Below are 21,377 nucleotides of genomic sequence, written 5' to 3'. Positions count from 1 at the left end.
TCGGCAAGTCTGACTGAATGGGTTACTTACACGTACTGTAATATAACTAGTTCACTTAGAAAGACGAAGAACTTCCGGCCTGAAGAAGTGACTTGGCGTGTCCACAAAATAAAGTTACTATGGAATCAAACACGAGTACAACACAACTTGTCGGTAAGAAAGCACATTAAGCTGCTACAGCTTAATTTTGAAGATATACTCATTCAACAAGCCCATTTTTTTACGTAAACCTAATTGCATTGCTCTTTCGGGAGATATAACATTATCGATGAAACCAGAAGAAAGCGTCACTGTTTAAGCCGATCGTTATTTACTAGAAATCATGCAGCCAATAGGCACCGAGTTTAATATGATTGACATCCAGTCTACCCAATCATGTAGAATTTCTCTGCTGCACAACAGCCAATCAGTAAAGAGGAAACTGGCAGCGCGCGGAAGAGGAAAGTCTGCGAGGGCTATTCGTTGGTCAAAACAAGCTAAGTTAGCAACGGTAATCTAAGCTAGTTCAGGCTACGGTCCGACACTACAACAATAAAACGACCAGTCTACATTATATTTCCAGTGAATATATGTAAACGTCCTGGATTAACAGTTAGTCAGCTAAACTTAGATGAAATCGGGTTTGCCAGCTAGCTTTAACGTTAAACAGTGGTGACTGCTAACGGTGAAGATGCCTAGCTGATTGTAAACGGTCTTAAATTAACCGCAGCTAGCAAGCTAACGTTAACGTTAGCAAGCAAACGCCTCGTAACAGATCTAACGTAACGTTAATATTGTTAAATAACGTAATTTACAAGTAAGCTAGTTGTCAACTTTAAGAAACTGTACATTCGGTTACCGACTGTGGACGCATCTCGTTTTTTCCTCAATTATAATTCATATATAAAAAGTGGAGAATGCATCACGTCAAGATCAAGACAGAAAGGCCAGGTGAGAGGCTGCTTCCGTAAGACGTTGACTAACACATCCTGTAGTATTGATTTTTCTCCCCACACCAAAAATAATTGGATTTCAGTGTCCTCCAGACTCAGCCCATTGCATTTGGCATTAAAGTCACTACGGAAATTCATTAATGAAGAATGATAATGTCACTTACAGTCACAATGAACTACATAATGTGGGTGTAAAACACCCACTGTTTTACAATTTTTGTTATTACTTCTGCAGATTTAGAGGGAACTGGTGCACGCAGCCGATTGGATGCAGTGTTAAAGGGACTGGTAGAGAGGAGTGAGAATGAAAGGCCAGTAAAATTATTATTTTTATTTGAAACTTAATATTGTGACCATTTACCAGTCAAACTAATATAATTGTATTTTGACAGGGAGCAAAATGAGGGTGATACTGGAAAAATATCAGCAGACTCTTTGAGCAAGTATGTGTCATTGCTTTGGATTTCAAATATATATGTAAAATGTTTGGGAATGTATGTTCTACTGTAGCTGGTGATGTGAACTTAGTGAATATTTATTATATTATTCAACAATAAATATTAAATGTAAAAGCTTGTTTTAGATTTCATGTTCCAATTGCTATTTCTAGGGATTTGTCTCCATCGTCTGCTGGAAAAAGGCAAGTGTCTGTTTTTCAATAGTAATTAAAAAACATCTAGTATATTCATCATCATTTGTTTGTGTAAAGTTCTGGCTGGCGTTAAAACATATCACTATGGTCCTGCCCTGTCAGTGATTTTATAATTTCATATTCACAAGTTGCATATCTGCTCACCATAATAGATTTTTAAAAACACTTTTGTAAATTTTCCCTACATGCTATAAGGTCCCTAGCTTTGTTTTGATTTTTCCTAGGCCGTCAGCTCGATTTCCGCAACACCGGAGGAAGAAGCGAAAAGAGATGGATGAAGGCATACCAGAGAGCAATCAGCATAAACAAAGTAAACTTATTGCAAACTAAAATCATTCAGCAAGAAACTGCCTCATAGAAATAGCCCTTTTTGTCCCTCGATTACTGTGTGATCACTTTGTCTTTTAATTCTTTGTACAACTTGTTACCATTTATTTATCTTGCCATTTTCTATCTTTCTCCATTTGGTAGATTCTTACATTATTAAGTTGTTTGATCGAAGTGTGGATCTAGCTCAGTTCAACACCAGCACCCCACTGTATCCTATCTGTCGGGCTTGGATGAGAAACAATCCTTCTGTTCGAGAGCCAGCTGCTTCCCCAAGCCCCTCACACAGCATGGTAGAGGAAGAGGTGAGGCCACACAGCTATATTTGATAACTTCAACATTATTCAAAATAGGCAAACATCACCAGAAAATGCTGAAATAAATCCTGTGCAGTAGATTTTATCACAAATACAAATCGATGAACCATATCATACATAAGCATTGATATTACATACACTTCTAAAGGATTTTTAAATTGTATGACAAAACCTGTCATTGATGGACTGTGGCAAAGTTTTATTGGGCTTTTGGGTTTTATTGAGCCACTAGCATCACTCTGCCTCTGTTCGACCAGCACAAGGGCACTCCCTTGTGGCTAAGCAAAATAAAACTGCCAATGAAGACGAGAATTTTGTTGTGTCCACACTAAATTATGGCAGTCACAGTAATGATAATGGACATTGTTGGCAGTGGTCTCATTATCAGTATGTTTTCACCCCAGTTTAAAGTAAAACTGGTGTACGGTAGTACCCCTTTTGCTGAGTGCAATGACTGTAGTCAAGTTGGCATATGTGCATGACTAAACACCACCAGTTGTAAATGAAAAAAAAAAAGTTTCCAATTTTAATTTGTCGTAACTGACTATTTAAAACACTACACTTAAAAGTATGGTTGTCAGAAATATCCATTACTGATACTTTTTCATCCACATGTTTAAAATGATATAGTATATGTTGATTATAGTATTGATATTGTCCTGCTTGAAATTTGGCTTGTTGCATAGCAAAACCAGGCAGTGTTCATTGACTTTTTCTATAACAGCACTGTGTGCAAGTTGTTAAAAAGAAATCTATTTTGTGTGTCTAGGACACTTTTCTATTTTGTTATTATATCGAAAGAGTTTTTTTTTTGTTTGTTTTGTTTTGTAATAGTAGTGTCGCAACAAAGTTTAAAAATCTGGTATTGTGACAGTATATTGTGTAACTCAACCTTATCTTTGGTATGATCAGTAATATTGCAAAAATTTTCTTTGAAAAAGTGAGCGAACTGTTAAAGTATTTGCAAGAGTATGTGTAGTTCTTACGAAATTAGTCATTTCTTAGCCCTAAAGGTGGCATTATTCAACAGGCTGGCATAATCACGGGAATGATTTTGTGTAAATGATTGTTCCACTGCATTTGCTTTTCTAAATTTGTTTCTTTTGCCAGGTAACAGACATGATCAATGGTAAAGGTCAGAATGTGTACAGACTCCCTCCTCCAACCTCCTGTCCAGTCAGCCCATCGGGTGAACCCATCAATCTCAGGATCCCACAGACTGAAAAACCCACTGTTACCAAGGTTCTGTATAATATGTGCAGAATGTGTTTTACTTGCATAGTGATATTAAATGACATTACATCAGATGCATTCATTATAAAGTTAACTAAGAAATATAACTAACTAATTCTCAACATTTGCTCTTTCCACAGTTAACAGATTCCACTCCTGTATCAAGTTCTCTCATATTTGACCACATGGAACGTTGGAAAAAGATAAGGCAGAAGTATGCTCTTCATGAAAAGAACAGAAACCAACTTTATAGTTCTTGGATGCATTATAGCACCGTCACATAACCATGAATAAACTTTATGTCAGTTAGTATTCCATCCATCAAAGCTAGGCTTGCCGATTGGTACAAATATAACATTTAATATTGCTTGTTTTTCTTCTTTAACTTACGATATGCCGGTATACTGTACTGGGCTCCTTAGAAGTTGCAGAATTTAATTTGATTTCTGCATGCCCAAGAAATAATTAAATTACTGTTGTATCATACATACACAAGATGCATGCTATCAGCTGGGCCTTGTGGAAAATGTAATTTTACTAATTCCTTAGCTTGCATAAAGAGAGAGAGAGCAAAATTCAAAATATTTGTCACACAAAAGAAAACAGTTGTGAAATTGTCACATGTTGTAAGTCTATATTCCACAGACCTGTGAAGCTGGGATAAGTGGTTTCGACATGAGATTTTGGTATAAAAGGATTTACAAAATACTTGTGATTGTGTTTGCTAACCCATATTTTATTTGTGCTTTTTTCTTTCAGATGGAAGGAGTGCTCTAACAAGAACCAGTTAAGATACAGCGAGAGCATCAAGGTCCTTAAGGAGATGAAGGAGCTCTATGATCGCTGACTGGCTTGCTCTCCACCACAGAATGGACTCTATGCAGCTTCAAAGGAGCCATGGCATAGCAGTCAATGTCTGAATACACCTGCAATCTACTCAATCAGACTCATCAGAAAGCATGAAGACAACCTTGAGCCTTAAGTAGACCATGTCCTATGCATTGCAGGAAAAGATTCTGATGTACATTTTAGTTGGTTACATTTTTTTTGGGCTTGATGTGGGACTTTTTATTCATAGAAATTCTTTGTAGACATTTGAATGAATTAAATCACTCTTTAGTAGTCTTTTTCCAGACACACTGTGACTTGTGCATCTTCAACATTAAACAAGACTGATATATGTCCATTGTGGTCTCTTCCACTTTCAGATTTGCTTCCTTGACATCACCACTTAAGTATCAGTAAACATAGCAACTGAGATAAACAAAAATAAGTTTGATTGTAATAGTTGCCTATCAGTGCCATTTGATATTCATCATGGCTCATTCTTTTTATATGCAACTGGTAGCTTGTCGTTCATCAGCTATCCAAGCCAGAGGTGAAGACCAAATAACTGCAGAGTTTACATTGTCAGTTAATGAAAAAATCCTTAAACATGTCTTCTCTGTTACACTGGGAGAATGTTACATGTAGTAAAGTGCTGTACTGAAATGTGGAATATGTAACATTGTAAAAGCACAATTCAAAGTTGTATCGTGCCTTTAAATACAACTTTACTTGTTCTTTACTTGAGTATTTCCATTTCACGCAACTTCATCCTGTACTCAAACACTCATTCTTAACTACTGTTCAGAGGCAAAAATATGCTATTGAAATTTGTCTGACAGCTTTGGTTACTCTTTAGTTATGCATTAGTTCCTCAGGTTAATTTTTTTCACACCCTTCCTGTCAAATGACAACCATGTATCTCCAAATTTGATGATTCTGAATTTGATTTTTTTATTTCGATAAACTGAAGGATTGTTTGTTGATTTATGAGTTAAGAAAATTCTCCTATTTGCTCAGGCTAAACATATTTAAAAATATATATAAAAAAAATAATATAAAATCCCCTTTGAATTGACCTGAAATGCTTTGTCACAAAGCTGGAAACCAAGATTATTGGTTCTCACAGGATAACGATACTACTAATGATGTATTTGATTATCTTAAAGACTATAATGTATTGCTAAAGCAGTGAAAATTAGCACAACCATTAACATCTAAAGCAGTAAAATGCAATTCACCATACACATGAATGCTGCAGTGATATCAAGCCAAAAACAACAGATAGTAAAACATTGGCAGAACATTTTTATGTGTAATGAAGACTTACTTTTGTATCTTTGAGTGGTGTGTATTTTGCTGAAAGCATGCTACTTACATAATCAAATTTTGAATGTAGGACCTGGTGGTTCCACCATTTTGTAATGTTGCTAACTTGATAATAGTTACAGGAAATAAAGTGCAGTGAGCAACTGTTAGAATATGAGAAATTATGCATTGCACCTTTATACTACAAGTGCTGAGTATAGTCTGCTTGATATGACATCTCCACCAGATGGACAGGAGTTGTAGCATGGTTTGGTTAGTGATTAATGTTCCATATTTGTGTATAAAAAACATTTGTTTCTATCCTGCTACATTGTTCTTTATGCATTTAAATTAAATGTTATGGAGCACAGTGATGAAAACCATGTAACTGTCCTAATAACTAGACTCTAGTATGTGCTCTATTTGTTTACAAAAAATCAGGAACGTGAAATTGGAAATTTGCAAAGGGCTGTATTAGGACTTCACTATTTCCTCTCTGCCTTGTATCTCATTCCACGTTTGAAATGCATAAAGGAGGAAATCTGTTGTTGTGTTACCAAGGCCTTTAATGTCGTAAGAAAGAGGAAAGCATGTAAACTTGCTGTCCTAAGTGTAACAACATAGTAAATGAATACCAGGGGAGACCTTGTACAATATAACTTCACACATAAAAAAGGCTGAAGTTAGTGTTTTATGAGCTAGATTAAGAACTTATCTGCTTTGAATAAGAGCTACAAACAAGTTGTATTTTCATTTTCTCATTTTATACACATTCTTTCATCTGCAGTGTGCTTTAATGATCCGAGGGGTTTCACTAACAGGGCCTACGTGTTGCAAACACCACAAGTCAGTCATGAACAATTGTGGTATTCCATAAGATAAAACCCTGTCTGGAGAGTAGTGTGTTCCAGTGTCAGAAAGAAGTAAGATAACAGTTCATTAACAACATGCTTTTATTATTATTCAGTGTATTAACATATCAATTACCACAAGCTGGAGCATCAAAAGTTTATAAACATAAAACTGGTGTCTTTATGAAATGAATTATAAGCAATTCCATATCAGAAATCTTGAAAGTAGCAGTTAGATGGTACAAAATAATTTTGTAATGCTTTACATCAATTGTCACACACACAAAATAATATATATAATATTTACATCTTAAAGCAGCAGCACACCCACACAGGTGTTTTCAGTTATTCTGGCTGCTTGCTACCAAGAAAAAGGTGGAAGTCAAAACAGATGCAAGCAGCATCAGGAGGGATGTCTTTTCAGCCATAAGTGAAAACACCTGTTTGTGAGTCGGCACTTAAACTTAAAAACATGAAAGGACAAATGTGTAATATATTTACTGTACTACAGAGACATGAGAGAGACACAACATGCTGACTTCTCCAACAACACTTCAGCAAGCATAATATTTTTTGAAATTTCCATTCTTGACCAGACAATGTATTTTTGTTTCCCTATTTCATGTGTATTAGATTTAAAAATTAATGCTGAATGTTCGATGAAAGTAAGTGTTTGTTTATGAGTCGTAAGAAATCATTAATAAGGTTTTAGAAGAAGTAGATGTCATAGCAGTTAAACTGAACAGCATGTTAATGGAGTTTGGCAGACAGTAAGTTACTGTCACTGAGCTCAAACTCCAAAGTATGTACTTGTAAAGGCAGTTGGCTTTTGTTTTATGGAAAATTTTCTCAGCTTTACATTACTCATTTTTGAACACGCAACATATTTCTCCTTTAAAATGTCACACACAACAAATATTCTACTCGTTTTTCTTTCTATGTTTAGATGTGCTGTCCAAATCAATTCAGCAAGTCATTTTCAGCTGGTACTGTTATTTGCTCAACAAATCTGGTTTTAAAAAGCATGGATTCATCATATTTACACTGGCTGTCAGATGTGGTGATCTTAATCAGTACTCATTCTCTCTCAGTGAAGACCACCTTGCATTCTGTGAAGTTTAAGGAAGTGGCTGTGCCTTTCCTCTCCGAAGAGTCAGACTTCCGAGAGATCCGGGATAAGTGTGACGACAAGGAGCGAGAGGACATAAATGACATGTGGTCCTCTGCCAGGGCACTCTCCAGGACATGGCATATGGACTGCTTGAACTTCTTCTGGAACTCATCACACATGAAAACGTAGAGAATGGGGTTCAGGCAGCTGTTCAGAAAAGCTAGACACACAGTCAGAGTACCTCCAATTCTCACGATGTTTTTGAGCTCTGAGTTACCCTTTAATTCTATAAACTGCATCACATGGAAGGGCAACCAGCAGATGAAGAAAGCCAGAATGACAGATACAATGATTTTGCAAGGCCTCTGTTTCCTTGTCCTGTGTAGGCGCCCTGCACGAACACCTATAGCCACATAAGAGACACATATTACCAGGAACGGGATGAGGAAGCCAATAACAAAGCGAAAAGTCGTGAGAATCATTCTTCTTTCAGCCGTGTAGAATTCAGAATAATGACAGTACATCTTGTCCATTACCTTAAGTTTACGAACGGTGGCATAGGGGATGCTGCAGACAATAGCAGTCACCCAGATTGCAACACATATGAGCTGAGCTTTGCGGACGGTGCGCTTGTTTTGTGCCCACACCACGACCCAGATTGACAGGCAACGGTCCAAACTTATGGCTGTCAGCAGAAAGATACTGGCAAACATGTTGACAGCAACCACTAAGCTGTTGAGCTTGCACATTAAATGTCCAAAAGGCCATTGATGCTCACGAGAGACAGAAATGATTGTGAAAATCAGGAAGGCCGTAAAGAGGAAGTCAGCCAGAGCCAAGTTGAGAAACCAAACTGAATTCACTGTTCTCTTCATCCTGAAAGTTGTCACGTAGATGACCAGACCGTTTCCCAGGAGCCCAACAATGAATATCACACAGAAGAGGATCAGGGAGGCTAAACGCACTTTACTGACAACCTCTTCCATCTTAGCTGGTTGATCTGCAATGGAGTTGTTATCTAATAAAAAAAAGAAATGTGTCATTTCACATTCTGTAATATCTGAGAAAACAGGGAATCTGATTATTTGCATTATGGAAATGATCAGACTTTAATTAAAATGTTGTAGTTTTTAGCATAGTATGTCACAGGACACAATTTCAAGTTAACATTTCCATCCATTTCACTCAATTTCTGTCAGGATCAGATACCAAATATAAAGTTTATCCATACTTTGCATGCATATTTATGCACATTTTAGACCAGTTTACTAAGAAATTATGGTGCATTAATGCAGGGGCTTTCAGAGTCTGAGACTCTGGGCATCAAAATTTAATGAGAGGATAAACCCCCTGAGATGCACCGTATCATTTTTAAGGGGGTCCTCAGGCACAAAACATGGGAATTAACAAACATTAAACAAATAAATATATAAAAGATAGTAGTAATAAATAATCCAACTGCGCTTAAAAAAGCAACATAGTGACAACCGTATAAGGGCTCTCTCATCATCCCAAACCACACCTACAACATCTGTTACAAATGTAATTTGAACAATATATATAAAAAAAACTGAACAAGAAAAAAAAACAAAATTACCAGACCATATAACATTATGCCCAAACCTGTCTACCTACAAGCTAAAAATGACAGTAAATACAATCAAAAACAAAAACAGGTGGATTTAAGATAAAACAATGTAACTAATGTAATAATAAGTAATGTAACATTTTTTCATTTCCATTTGCTGGACTCCTGGGGAGCTCTGCCTCCCACTTTGAGAATCCCTGCATTAATACAGTTGCAAAGAAATGCAATGGCATGTATAAAAGGTCTTACCAGCGCTCATTTTTCTGGTGTGGTGAGAGTCTAAGCTGATCTCCCTTTGGTTCTGCCTTTTCTATTTCTCTCTCACTGATTACTCCACCTTCTCAGTTCATGCAGCCGCATGCACAGACAAACAGAAAACAGTTATCTGATGCAAATACCATAGTGTTAGCTTGCAAATTTACAGCATCCATCCTTGGAAGGGCTTTTATAAAAACTGTTTAAAAAATAGTATACTGAATTCAGCAGCAATGGAAATCCACTCAGACTTCATAATTGTTTCTCATTTGCATTTTAATTTTTATCTTGAAATGCTTGTGGTATGTGGAACAGTTCACCTCTTACCCGGGACCACACTCCACACACACACTCCACACACACACACACACACACACACACACACACACACACACACACACACACACACACACACACACACACACACACACACTGGATGGGTCGATCTCTGGCCGATCAGGCTGACATGATTGTAAAACATGAAAACCAACACTGGTGTTCTCATAGGTTGTATTTAATGCATGATTTGTCACAAATGCATAAACCCCAGCAGTACATTGAGTGGTTGCTACCATATCACTCAATCACTCATTGTGCACAGCGAGGAGCAGTATGATGAATTTTGGGAAGACATGTAAACACATGCCTATTGCAGATTTAGTGTGTGTTTGCACATTAGTTGGAAGCAACAGTCTGGTCGATCCAGTTGCGCAGGTAGGACACACGGGCATACACAGCAGGGGCGCGCACGTTGCAGTTAGAGGTGCCCCAGGACACAATACCCACGAGGTTCCACACTCCACTCTTCTCACAGACCAGAGGGCCACCAGAGTCACCCTAAAATTAGGCAAATATGTTTTTTTTAATTGACTTTTAAGAGCATGCATGTAGTCATATAAGAGAGTAAAAGCTCTTGGTAATGATGCACTGAAGGGACTTTGTATGCTGTACAGCTTTAACAGGATATGGGCCAACCTGTCATTTGAAAAAACAGGAAAACCACTTTCAGTAACACTTTCACATTGAGGTCAGGTACAGACCATTAGTTAATGATGAGATGATGACATACATTACTAGTTGTCTTTTGTAACATCTATAAAAGGAAAGGACTCTTTTTATATATTCTACAATTATCAATTCTGATTTTATTCGTATATTAATTGGTTCTGTTTGGTTCTGCTTTTTAACTGGTTATGAAACAATCTCAGTTTGTTACTGATGCTCAACATGACCTGTATAACTTAACATGTTTACATCTTCCAAGGCAAAGTTACAGTTAGTAGCATGTTAGATTTTTATTTTAATAATTTTATTTTTGATCATAAATATTGTGGTCATTGCGGTGGAAACTGTACAACTTCTGTCCCAGAGGCCTCCAAAATCAAGAAAATATCAAAGTACATTGTAATAGCTTTTATGATGAAATGATCACAGTCATTACTTGTTTGCAAAATCCTTAAATGCCTACAGCTGCTTTCAGGTATTCTGCAAATATTGAACTATCTATTATGAATTTGGATATTATGTGTATATAATTTAAAAATATTCAAATCTAAACAAGGAACTTTCATTTTGTGTTGATTTTGGAGACCCCGGTAGACAAAAGTGATTGTGCTTCCACCGTTATAACCACAAAATATAACCTCAAAAATAAAGTTATTCAAGGAAAAATCTCCTCCTCCTGGCAATTTTTAACTGGTGTACTACTCACAGTAAATTTCTCTGAAAAAATGTAAACACAGACTTGTTTCATCTGAATTCATGGAGAAACAGACCTGTGGCAGGCATTAAGAATAATTATAGAAATAGCAGATTAATATAGCTTTCCACTGATGGTCTTGTTTGCTTATGCGAGTTTCATAACCAGTTAAAAACTTCTTGTAGAAGCATTAAGTAATTATTCATTTACAGATAAATCATTAACATGCACCTCATTAATATTTAATGATCAATTGTTATATATACACATTCTAATTTACAAACTTTTAATTGATTAGTTAATTATTAATTCTTATATATCAACAAATAATTTGTCATTTCCAAATGTAGAAGAATGAATTATCAGTTCATCATGAAGAACTGGTTCTAACTTACTTATTTTCCCTATGAATCTGTATTTCAGGCTTTGAAATGGTTGTTACCTGACAGGAGGACACTCCAGAAGCACCAGCACAGATCATGGCATCAGTGATTCTGTTATAACCCCAGTACTGCTTGCACTGGTTAGGGCTGAGCAGAGGCAGGGCAGTCTGCTGGAGGTAGCGGGGGCTCGCTGAGTTTGGAGAAAATATGGAGATGAGGCGTGGTTGATATGGTAAATATCTACCAAGCACATTCATATTTTATCTTTGTGAAACTGTTCATACCCATGTGATTTGTAATTTTACCCTGCATGTGAGACTTAGAAAGCAGACGCTTACTCACAGGTTTGGCCGGTCCTGCCCCACCCAGTGGTGACACATTTGGTTCCAGAGGGGACGCTGGTGCTGGAGGAGGCCAGGCACACAGGAGACACACGGGAGGTCATCTGTACTGGGGACGACAGCTTCAGAAGGGTGATGTCATTGTTGAAGTTCTGGGAGTTGTAGTAGGGGTGAGTGATGGCCTGGATGGAGAGGTGAGCATAAATAATAAGCAATATAATCAGTGGTAGAAGTATTTGCATCCTTTACTTAAGTAAAATGCTTTAAAAAATAATCCACTCCCAGTAAAAGTATTGCTTTCAAAATGCTACTTAAGTAGAAGTATGTAAGTATTATCAACAAAATGTACTTAAAGTAAAAGTGCTAACTCTGCATTGATATTAATGTATATTTCTACTGCTTTAGATGTTTGAGGTTGAGCTAATATTCTGCTGAATAATTTAATCCTCAGCTATGCATCGTTTTCTATAAGGTCATCATAGGTTTGTCCTGTCCTGTGAGAACCAGGCATCTCTAAGAAGTCAACTTTTCAAGAGGTCAGGAAAACAGCTTTGTTTTTTGCTTGTGATGATGCATTTTCTAGCTAATCCAATTAGGTTGTTTACCTCTTAAAATTTCTCAACCCATGAAAGAATATTTCATCTTTCAGTTTATCATCAATATTCAAAACCAGTGCAATTCAAGATACATGGTCTTCACTGGACAGCAGGAAATTGTAATCTGAAAAGTAACTGGTAACTAAAACTGTCAGACAAATATAGGTGACTAAAAAAATACAATATCTGGGTGCATAAGAAGTATAAAATAAAAACAGAAATCAATATAATAAATTATAATAAATTGCTTGTGTTGAAGCAACTACATTTTGTAAAGTGTTATCATGTGTATCCGAGTAGTTTTATGAGTACGAGTACATGAGTGCAGTATCAGACTGATAGCCAACACTGGTATCGGTATTGATACAGTCCCAGTGTTTCGGTGTTGCTTACCCTGGAAATGGACTTGACCTGAATTTGCTCACTGTTGTACTGACGATCATGTTCCCCCAGAATAACACGGTGGTTTCTTGGACTGGAGAGAATAAAACAGACAAAGAGTGATTACATGATGATGATGACCGCAGTGTTGTGGTTTTTCTCGTGTAGATATGGGATATGTCAAAATGACTTACGACACACGGCAGTGAGCAGCAGTGACAACCCAGTACGGGCTGATCAGGGATCCTCCACAGAAGTGGAATCCTCTACCATCCTAGGAGTGAGAAGATATAATAGTGTTGTTGTTTTTTTTAATTGTGAATTACACAAGTTGTTGAGATTGTAGCACAACTACAGTGGGTGTGGAGAATGCATTAGTTAGCCTACCTGAAGTGAAACCTGCCAGGGCCAGGAACCAGACAAAGCAGTCTCCCCATTCACAATTTTGTTGTATCCGCTCACTTGTGGCTTGATGGCAGGTGCTCCGCACCCTGAGGCCCAAGTACATAAATTAAGTTGCTTATATGAAGATATGGCATACTGTATATACCAGGGAAAGTAAACAAGAAGGAACACTGTATGCTTTGCTTGACTTTGGTGCCAGTTCTCTTGAAGCTAATGGGAGAAGCACACTAAAACCCTAACACATCTATGTCATATGGCCTTTGATGAAGAAACGCCTTTAACAAATGACAAAGCACACCTCAGAGAATAGTATATTGACTGACTGACAAATGACAAATGGGCACATTTGTTTATTTGCTGTTGGTCCCCAAATAGAATTACTAAGAAAGCTAAAAATAGCTAATATTACTTGAATATCGCATACTCAAATGAAACATTTACAAGCCTCCTATGATTAATAATTGTGCATTGGTGGGCTAGGATCACAAAGTTTTTTGTGCTTTTGTACAAAATGGTTCTTTTCCATTTGTTAAAACTAATGAAGTGAAAAAAATGAAAAGATGCATTTTTTAAAAATACATTTAAACTCCTAACTTTATTGGTCGGACATAGGAAATGTAAATGTCTATCCCCTTGGCACTTTACTGTTTTCGGATCTGGCCATTCTAAAATAAATAGTTGAACAGATTTGTTGTATATTGTATATAACATCAACTATTATTAGCTCTGTCAATCATAGTAACACAACCTCCAGATCATAAGAGAGAAGGAATTATACAGATTTTAACCTTGTTTATTTATCTGAAAGTCAATATTTTCAAAGACTCTTTACTTGCAAGTTAAAAAAATGCCATGGTGAGTGTTTAATTTGACTGGCCACGAGCCCTGCAATCATCTTTGGATACTATTTGAAGACCAACAGCAAGTAAACAAATGCGCACACTGGGAAAAATCGGTCAATATGCTATTCTCGTCTGGAGAGTGTTCTTTCATCTTTTAGAAGCATTTCTTCATCAACTGTCATATAACATAGATATGTTAGGTTTTAATGTGCTTCTCCGTGCATCTCCCACAAGCTTCTATATAACCGACACCAAGGTCTGGCACTGAGCAGAGCGCACCATGTTGGTTTGTGTAATGTGTAAGGACCCTCCTTCTTTTTTAGTTCTCTTCAAGGAAACGACAAAAGAAGGATGATTAAGAATGATACATTCAGATGCTACTACACTGTCAGAGAAAGATTTTCTATAAATAAATGCATGGTCTGCAAGTAAACCACCAGTCACTCACCCAATGCAGAGGCCACAAGAGCAAAACAACTGACAAGCAAGAACATGGCTGTGTCTTGTTCGTGATTCACCTCACTGTGCATAGCTGTGTGCAGTGCAGACTTTTATATGTGTAACCCACAGACTTGACCCTGAATCCCATGTGCCATGGTACTGCAGGTACCCCCCACCACACACACACAGACACACACACAAGCACACCAATGGCTGTGATAGGTGTGGGAAGAGAACATCTGGCGATAAGCACCTAGATTACTTATTATGGAAACAGTCAACCAGTGTTATGCTTGTGTTTGTTCCAGTCTTGTGCCCATAAGTCATGGCTTTTAGCAAACAAATTGTTGCATAATTATTTCATTGGTAAGTAGATCACTGGTCCTTGTTATTATTCTGAAAAAACAAAAACTGCATCGAGCAAACAATATGTTAAGCTGTGCAAGCCCTTGTTGCAAACACTTTTTCACACCTTACACATAAACAGATACAAGAATCAGCAAAAAAATTATTGTAGATGAAAAGATTTCTAACAGATAATCTTTGATACCCCGGCAGCACCCTTTTTTTTTAATATGACGCATTTTCCTGTGCACACGACTAGTGCAGGAAACAGATATAAATCAAAACCTGATCTGCTAACAGGAAATTGTTTTATCTATAAGTTTCAACTGCTGCATGTTTAGTGACCTATTTTCATACTAATGCAAGAATGAATATAATGTATATGACTTATTCAGAAGTATATTGTTATAAAATGGTATTTACAAGAAACACACTGTACATATTACAAATCAGAATCCCATTGGCAATCTTTATTGGTTTAATGCTTAGAAATCACAAATAAAAAGAGATCATCTTTCATCCCTCATGCAAATTATTACTGGAGAGATAAATAATGAAGATAACAAACAGACTTAGATTGTCTTATGTGATAAAATACTGTAACTGTGTAAAAGTGTCAGATTTAGTTGCATGGATTTGTTAAATATTGAAATCTTAAAGTTTATAAGCAATTATAGCACAAATTTAAATAAAAATATATGATTAAATAGAATATGATCTATTTTTTTATTGAGTGTGTATTCTGGCTAAATAAATAGTGTTAAGACAGTAAGTGTATGTTGGGATCTGAGATAAACTGTCAGCAGAGAGTTTAGTCAACCTCCTCGATAGTTGGACCAGAGGAGGAGCTGCCTGCAGCTCCACCAGGGAAGCCACCAGGCATTCCTCCAGGCGTTCCTCCAGGCATCCCTCCTGGCATGCCTCCTTGGTACAGCTTGGAGATAATGGGGTTGCACACCTTCTCCAGTTCCTTCTGCTGGTGATCGTACTCGTCCTTCTCTGCCGTCTGAGTAACAGAAGGAACAAACAAGTAAGGGAAGTAGTACAATTGCTCCACATTGTTTACATGAACCAAACATACAGAGTTAACTCTCGGCTTTCACAATTTAAGCCAAAGAGGAACTTCTGTCTTGTGTCAAGACTCATAGTTCCCTCACGGCCTATTTCCATCAAATTAGCCCCAGTTCTTGAACCGGTTCTGTTCAAGATCTTTGGAACCTTGGTGCTAGCTAGTGAATCAGAAAACCAACTTTGGGTCCAAAACAATTTATGTTTGGTTGAAAGGCTCAGAAAGTCTCAAAGTTAGGTGCCGAAACAAGACTGGTTCCATGTAAAAGGCCTATCAATGGATTTTTACCTGGTTCCTGTCCAGCCAGGCAATGACTTCGTTGCACTTGTCTACGATGGTCTTTTTGTCCTCAGGACTCATCTTGTCTTGGAGCTTCTCATCCTCAACAGTGCTCTTCATGTTGAAGGCCAGAGACTCAAGGGAGTTCTTGGCAGTGACCTTATCTCTCTGGGCCTCGTCCTCAGTCCTGAACTGCTCTGCCTCCTGCACCATTTGCTCAATTTCCTCTTTGCTCAGCCGGCCTGTGAGAGAATGAAATACAAAGCTTTATTTTCATTTATTCTTTCTGTTCATGTACATGAGCAGAAACAATAAGAAGTAATGTTCATTGCTTTTGGAAATTTTGGCACATTTCAGTTGGTTTGGTTCTTTTTTTCGAACAGGAAGCTTTTTATTTTGCATTCTAATAGGCAAAAGCTGCTTGTCCTATGTAAACTGACTTTTTGTCAATATAACATACAGTTATGATAACCCATGAATTGTTTTAGTGAAAATTAATTAAAAAGACAATTTGCAAATGTCTCATGCTCATAACTGTTGTGATCATAATGAGAGCAGGTTGCAAAAACACATATAAATGTTTAAAATTTCCCTTCTAATTCACCTTAAGATGACATTTCATTCTCAAATTAAATTGTTTTAGAGTGTATTTGTGATTGTGGTAGGAATAATGCGGATTCCATCATGAAATTCAATAGAATAATGATTGAGGGACTATCAAATAAATTATCTTTTGCACCTGCTGTATAATATTTGTGTCAACCGGCATCTACTGCAGATAATAAACTGACTATACTCATAAAACCCTACATCAAATAATCTGAACTATCCATTTAAGAAGTATTTAATGTGATCATCTACCTTTGTCATTGGTGATGGTGATCTTGTTCTCCTTTCCGGTGCTTTTGTCCACAGCAGTTACATTGAGAATGCCATTGGCATCAATGTCAAATGTCACCTCAATCTGAGGGACTCCTCTGGGAGCAGGTGGAATACCAGTCAGCTCAAATTTGCCCAGGATGTTATTATCCTTGGTCATGGCTCTCTCACCTTCATAAACCTGAAAACAGTTACTCAAATCAAATTCTGGTGCAAGAGGAGTACATGCAATGCACAGGGAGTGATGGGGTGTGAACTGCTATTTGTCTAGAACTTTGTTTCAAGGTTGGTCTACCTGAATGAGCACACCAGGCTGGTTGTCTGAATAGGTGGTAAAAGTCTGGGTCTGCTTGGTGGGGATGGTGGTGTTCCTCTTGATAAGGACAGTCATTACTCCTCCAGCGGTCTCAATTCCCAGGGACAGGGGTGTGACGTCCAGCAGGAGCAGGTCCTGGACATTCTCAGACTTATCACCAGCCAAGATGGCTGCCTGCACAGCTGTGAAGAGTTTCCAAAGGTTGAAACTAATGCCATAATGACAAGACAGCTCTTCTATAAGCCACTTTATTGTTTTTGAATTGTTTTTGAATGTTTATAGATAGTAATATGACTAGAAAAGTTCTGTAGAGATACACACCTGCACCATAGGCCACAGCCTCATCAGGGTTGATGCTCTTGTTGAGGTCACGGCCATTGAAGAAGTCCTGCAGCAGCTTCTGAATCTTGGGGATACGTGTGGAACCACCGACCAGAACAATGTCATGGATCTGGGACTTGTCCATCTTGGCATCCCTCAGGGCTTTCTCCACAGGCTCAAGGGTTCCACGGAACAGGTCTGCATTGAGCTCTTCAAAACGGGCCCTGGTGATGGAGGTGTAGAAATCAGCTCCCTCGTAGAGTGAGTCAATTTCAATGCTGGCCTGGGTGCTGCTGGAGAGGGTGCGCTTGGCACGCTCACAGGCTGTGCGCAGACGACGCACAGCACGCTTGTTGTTGCTGATTTCCTTTTTGAACTTGCGCTTGAACTCAGCAATGAAGTGGTTAACCATTCGGTTATCAAAGTCTTCACCACCCAAGTGAGTGTCACCGGCTGTGGATTTGACCTCAAAAATACCATCTTCAATTGTCAGGATTGACACATCAAAAGTACCACCTCCAAGGTCAAAGATAAGGACATTACGTTCACCACCAACCTGAAAAAAATGGTAAGAATTACTCCCAGGAACATTAAAATTGGTTAAGGTTTGCATTTTATTAGCTAGTAACCTTTTTGTCTAGGCCATAAGCAATGGCTGCAGCAGTGGGCTCATTGATGATGCGCAGCACATTAAGCCCAGCGATGGTTCCAGCATCTTTGGTGGCTTGACGCTGGGAGTCATTGAAGTAGGCAGGGACTGTGACAACTGCATTGGTCACAGGCTATAAGGACAATGAAACTTTCAGTTAAGAAACAGCATTTGTGTGTTGTAACAAACATGAAAACAAACATGAAAACCTTGTGGTTAGAGGCTGCAGGGTGTTAATCCACATAGAGGGAAGTACGTGCTCTGATTCTGAGGTGTTGCATTTTCGATGAGGTTTTCTGTTTATAGTCTAACAAGTGCAGATACTAGTCACCGTTTCCTGACAATTGCAGCTTGTCACTGCTATTGTTTTATCTGCATAAAACCAGAACTACACGATGTCATTTCGAGCATTGTGTTATACACTTATTGTCATCTACCTTGCCAAGATAAGCCTCAGAGATCTCCTTCATCTTGGTGAGGACCATTGAGGAGATCTCCTCAGCGTAGAAGGTCTTCAGCTCACCCTTGTATTCAACTTCCACCTTGGGTTTGGATGCATCATTCACGACCTTGAATGGCCAGTGCTTCATGTCTGACTGCACTACAGCATCATCAAACTTACGACCAATCAGGCGCTTAGCATCTGGAGGAGATTTAAGAGAAACAGTGCACCCAGTTAAATGAATATTGTTGAATTTTCTTGTTCAAAAATATAGACTAAATACTGTAACGTTTAAAGATACATAATTAAACACGGTGGTCCAATCTATCTGATGCTTCTGATGTGCTTTGCCAGCATCTTTGATAAACACTTAACGCTGCCTGTCAGAATTGAATTAACTGTATTATGTGACATAGGGTTTTTCTACCTGGAAGTTATTGAAACCAGCATTGTGACTGTTATAGTAGTCGGCAACAGAGTGTGGAGAATGAGAATAATAATTTTGGATCACTGTTTTTGACCCTTTTGTCTTTTGGGTGTTGCAGTCCTCACCAAATACGGTGTTGGCTGGGTTCATGGCCACCTGGTTCTTGGCAGCATCTCCAATCAGTCTTTCAGTGTCTGTAAAGGCCACATAGCTGGGGGTGGTCCTGTTTCCTTGGTCATTGGCGATGATCTCCACTTTGCCATGCTGGAAGATGCCCACACAGGAATATGTGGTGCCCAAATCAATGCCTACTGCTGGTCCTTTAGACATCTTAGATGAAAGAAAAATGTAATGTGTTAGTAATTGTTGCCATTCATATTTTGAACAGTAATCCCACATTAGTGCATGCATATGATTTATATTAAATCTTGAGTTTATAATTGGAATAGTTTTGTGCTTGTATACTGTGTATGCACCTGCATATTACGCACACATAGCTGTTCCTACTGTCTGTGTACCTACAAAGGTGTGCCTGTCCCTATTATTTACATAAATCCAGATGCACGGCCATGTGAGCCTCGACTTGTAGTGGAATGGTGTAGTGGCTTAAATCAAACCAAAGGAAACCAAAGGACTGGACTGTACGTATGGCACAGTACTCTTTAGTTAGTCTCTACCCTGCTTCTCTCTCCACTGCTCCCTCGGCAACATACCACTGAAGTGTCTCACTCAGTCAGGCTGATGAAATGTGATGTACTGATCCTGGAGCACTGATCGCTGTGTGTCTATTTTCCGACAGCTGGCTCCAAATAGTTTACAGTTACTATAATAAGTATCAGCGTATCAACATGGCAATGAATGGAAGGTGGCTAAAAATTAACAGATCAGACTAGTCGGCAAGACCTGTCTATTCATATTAAAACAGAGAGCTTAAAAAACAGAAATACACACAGAACGCTACAGTGTTGACGTAACAAACATATTTGATTAGTGAAGAGCAAAAGCCTGTTGTTGCATTGGGCTGTGACCTGACAAAACCAGCAGACTGAGGCAGGAAATGCATTTTTTGAGAGGCAGAGAAAATCACAAACACACAGTTGAATATTACACAAAATGACAGAGTACAGAACTTCTTTGATTAAAGATGCTTAGTTGATGTTTTTTCACCCTCTTTTTTGGTGAACATATGTCACCGAACGGCCTGAGCTACACACTATTGAATTAACAGTTGTTATCCAATTATGTAACACAGAGCAGCAGAGTGGAAAACGCTGACACGGTGCTGTTGCTTCACACACACACACACCCATGTGCATTACCAAAGAAAAACATTAGAACAAAGTGATAGTGACTGATGGTGACACACACGCACATATATATGCATACATACATATATGTATATATATTAAATATTTATATAATTATATATATTTATATAGCAAATTTATATGTTTTATGTATATATATATATATATATATATATATATATATATATATATATATATATATATATATATATATATATATATATATATATCCTATATATATATATATATATGGGCAAGATAACATCATATGAAGCTTTGAGTCATTTTGTTTGCTGGACAGCAGTCACTTAACTGTGTGGTTTTTCATAGGGATTCGGCCTCAGCTTGTCATGCCATTATCTGACTGAAACCATGCAAACCTTTGGGAATATCTCTCACAATTGGCTGTTAGGCTTTTAAAACAGCAAGCAAGACAGACCATGAAGCCAGGCTGAGTGCAATGCTTCTTATAGAAGGGTTTACCTTGCGCCGTCAGATGTTCAAGACTTGAGAGTTTACTGAGTTAAAGAGGTGCTTTCGCCTAGCACACAACACTCCTCTCCAGCACTCCTTCTCCTGGCGGGCAGACTAAGAGGACGAGTGTCTCTGCTCCCCAGTGTATATAGAGCACTATGCAGGGAGAGCCCAGCAGGGTGTCAGGTGACTCCACCAAGGAAAGTTCTAGGGCCACGTGTCTGCTCACTGACTGAATTTACTTGGAAGACAGCTTGCTATTCAAAATGTCAACTGATTAGGTCTTGATTTGGCATCTAAACTGATGTTTTCATTAGTATGTTAGGACATGAACGTGGATAATGTTGTTCACATGGTCCATCTATTAAAATGCAGGCACAAA

At 38.0% G+C, this 21,377-nt stretch overlaps 4 protein-coding genes across 5 annotated transcripts; 1 reads left to right on the top strand and 3 right to left on the bottom strand.

Annotated features, from left to right (window-relative positions):
• Nucleotides 1-14: 14 nt before the first annotated feature.
• On the top strand, nucleotides 15-4,645 carry lin37 (lin-37 DREAM MuvB core complex component). 2 transcript variants are annotated; one of them, XM_084726434.1, is made up of 9 exons: nucleotides 15-153; nucleotides 1,168-1,243; nucleotides 1,325-1,375; nucleotides 1,543-1,572; nucleotides 1,809-1,894; nucleotides 2,056-2,216; nucleotides 3,339-3,470; nucleotides 3,602-3,675; nucleotides 4,221-4,645. In XM_084726434.1, the coding sequence occupies exons 1-9, from the start codon at nucleotides 120-122 to the stop codon at nucleotides 4,306-4,308; spliced, it is 732 nt and encodes a 243-aa protein (XP_084582560.1). In that variant the 5' UTR covers nucleotides 15-119; the 3' UTR covers nucleotides 4,309-4,645. The 2 variants fall into 2 exon arrangements, with proteins under 2 accessions (XP_084582560.1, XP_084582559.1); XM_084726433.1 differs by lacking the exon at nucleotides 15-153 and adding an exon at nucleotides 446-930.
• Nucleotides 4,646-6,979: 2,334 nt separating this feature from the next.
• On the bottom strand, nucleotides 6,980-9,097 carry LOC146321332 (chemerin-like receptor 1). The gene has a single exon (XM_084726423.1). The coding sequence runs from the start codon at nucleotides 8,645-8,647 to the stop codon at nucleotides 7,523-7,525; it is 1,125 nt and encodes a 374-aa protein (XP_084582549.1). The 5' UTR covers nucleotides 8,648-9,097; the 3' UTR covers nucleotides 6,980-7,522.
• An 800-nt stretch (nucleotides 9,098-9,897) lies between these two features.
• On the bottom strand, nucleotides 9,898-14,619 carry LOC146321331 (chymotrypsin-like protease CTRL-1). The gene is made up of 7 exons (XM_084726431.1): nucleotides 14,495-14,619; nucleotides 13,187-13,290; nucleotides 12,994-13,073; nucleotides 12,812-12,893; nucleotides 11,824-12,004; nucleotides 11,541-11,671; nucleotides 9,898-10,236 (listed from the first exon to the last, which is right to left on the bottom strand). The coding sequence occupies exons 1-7, from the start codon at nucleotides 14,574-14,576 to the stop codon at nucleotides 10,075-10,077; spliced, it is 822 nt and encodes a 273-aa protein (XP_084582557.1). The 5' UTR covers nucleotides 14,577-14,619; the 3' UTR covers nucleotides 9,898-10,074.
• A 662-nt stretch (nucleotides 14,620-15,281) lies between these two features.
• On the bottom strand, nucleotides 15,282-21,158 carry hsc70 (heat shock cognate 70). Its single transcript, XM_084726403.1, has 9 exons — nucleotides 21,005-21,158; nucleotides 19,340-19,544; nucleotides 18,783-18,988; nucleotides 18,326-18,478; nucleotides 17,697-18,252; nucleotides 17,355-17,557; nucleotides 17,042-17,240; nucleotides 16,190-16,422; nucleotides 15,282-15,838 (listed from the first exon to the last, which is right to left on the bottom strand). The coding sequence occupies exons 2-9, from the start codon at nucleotides 19,542-19,544 to the stop codon at nucleotides 15,644-15,646; spliced, it is 1,950 nt and encodes a 649-aa protein (XP_084582529.1). The 5' UTR covers nucleotides 21,005-21,158; the 3' UTR covers nucleotides 15,282-15,643.
• Between the last annotated feature and the right edge of the window lie 219 nt (nucleotides 21,159-21,377).

The sequence above is a fragment of the Lutjanus erythropterus genome, chromosome 9 (genome assembly GCF_056507025.1).
Source record: "Lutjanus erythropterus isolate fLutEry1 chromosome 9, fLutEry1.hap2, whole genome shotgun sequence".
NCBI classification, from domain to species: Eukaryota; Metazoa; Chordata; class Actinopteri; order Lutjaniformes; family Lutjanidae; genus Lutjanus; species Lutjanus erythropterus.
This window is presented reverse-complemented; position numbering and strand designations above follow the sequence as displayed.

Bases quoted from the DNA above. Each gene is read 5' to 3' on its own strand.
- lin37 (XM_084726434.1), top strand. From the start codon at position 120: ATGGAATCAAACACGAGTACAACACAACTTGTCG. The intron at 1,376-1,542 runs GTATGTGTCATT...TGCTATTTCTAG, and splicing joins TCAGCAGACTCTTTGAGCAA to GGATTTGTCTCCATCGTCTG. The intron at 2,217-3,338 runs GTGAGGCCACAC...TTCTTTTGCCAG, and splicing joins ACAGCATGGTAGAGGAAGAG to GTAACAGACATGATCAATGG.
- LOC146321332 (XM_084726423.1), bottom strand. From the start codon at position 8,647: ATGCAAATAATCAGATTCCCTGTTTTCTCAGATATTACAGAATGTGAA.
- LOC146321331 (XM_084726431.1), bottom strand. From the start codon at position 14,576: ATGCACAGTGAGGTGAATCACGAACAAGACACAGCCATGTTCTTGCTT. The intron at 12,894-12,993 runs GTAAGTCATTTT...TATTCTCTCCAG, and splicing joins GCTGCTCACTGCCGTGTGTC to TCCAAGAAACCACCGTGTTA. The intron at 10,237-11,540 runs GTAACAACCATT...GCCTAATTTTAG, and splicing joins CTGGAGTGTCCTCCTGTCAG to GGTGACTCTGGTGGCCCTCT.
- hsc70 (XM_084726403.1), bottom strand. From the start codon at position 19,544: ATGTCTAAAGGACCAGCAGTAGGCATTGATTTGGGCACCACATATTCC. The intron at 18,479-18,782 runs GTAGATGACAAT...TTGTCCTTATAG, and splicing joins CTGAGGCTTATCTTGGCAAG to CCTGTGACCAATGCAGTTGT. The intron at 17,558-17,696 runs GTGTGTATCTCT...AACTCTTCACAG, and splicing joins GGCTGTGGCCTATGGTGCAG to CTGTGCAGGCAGCCATCTTG.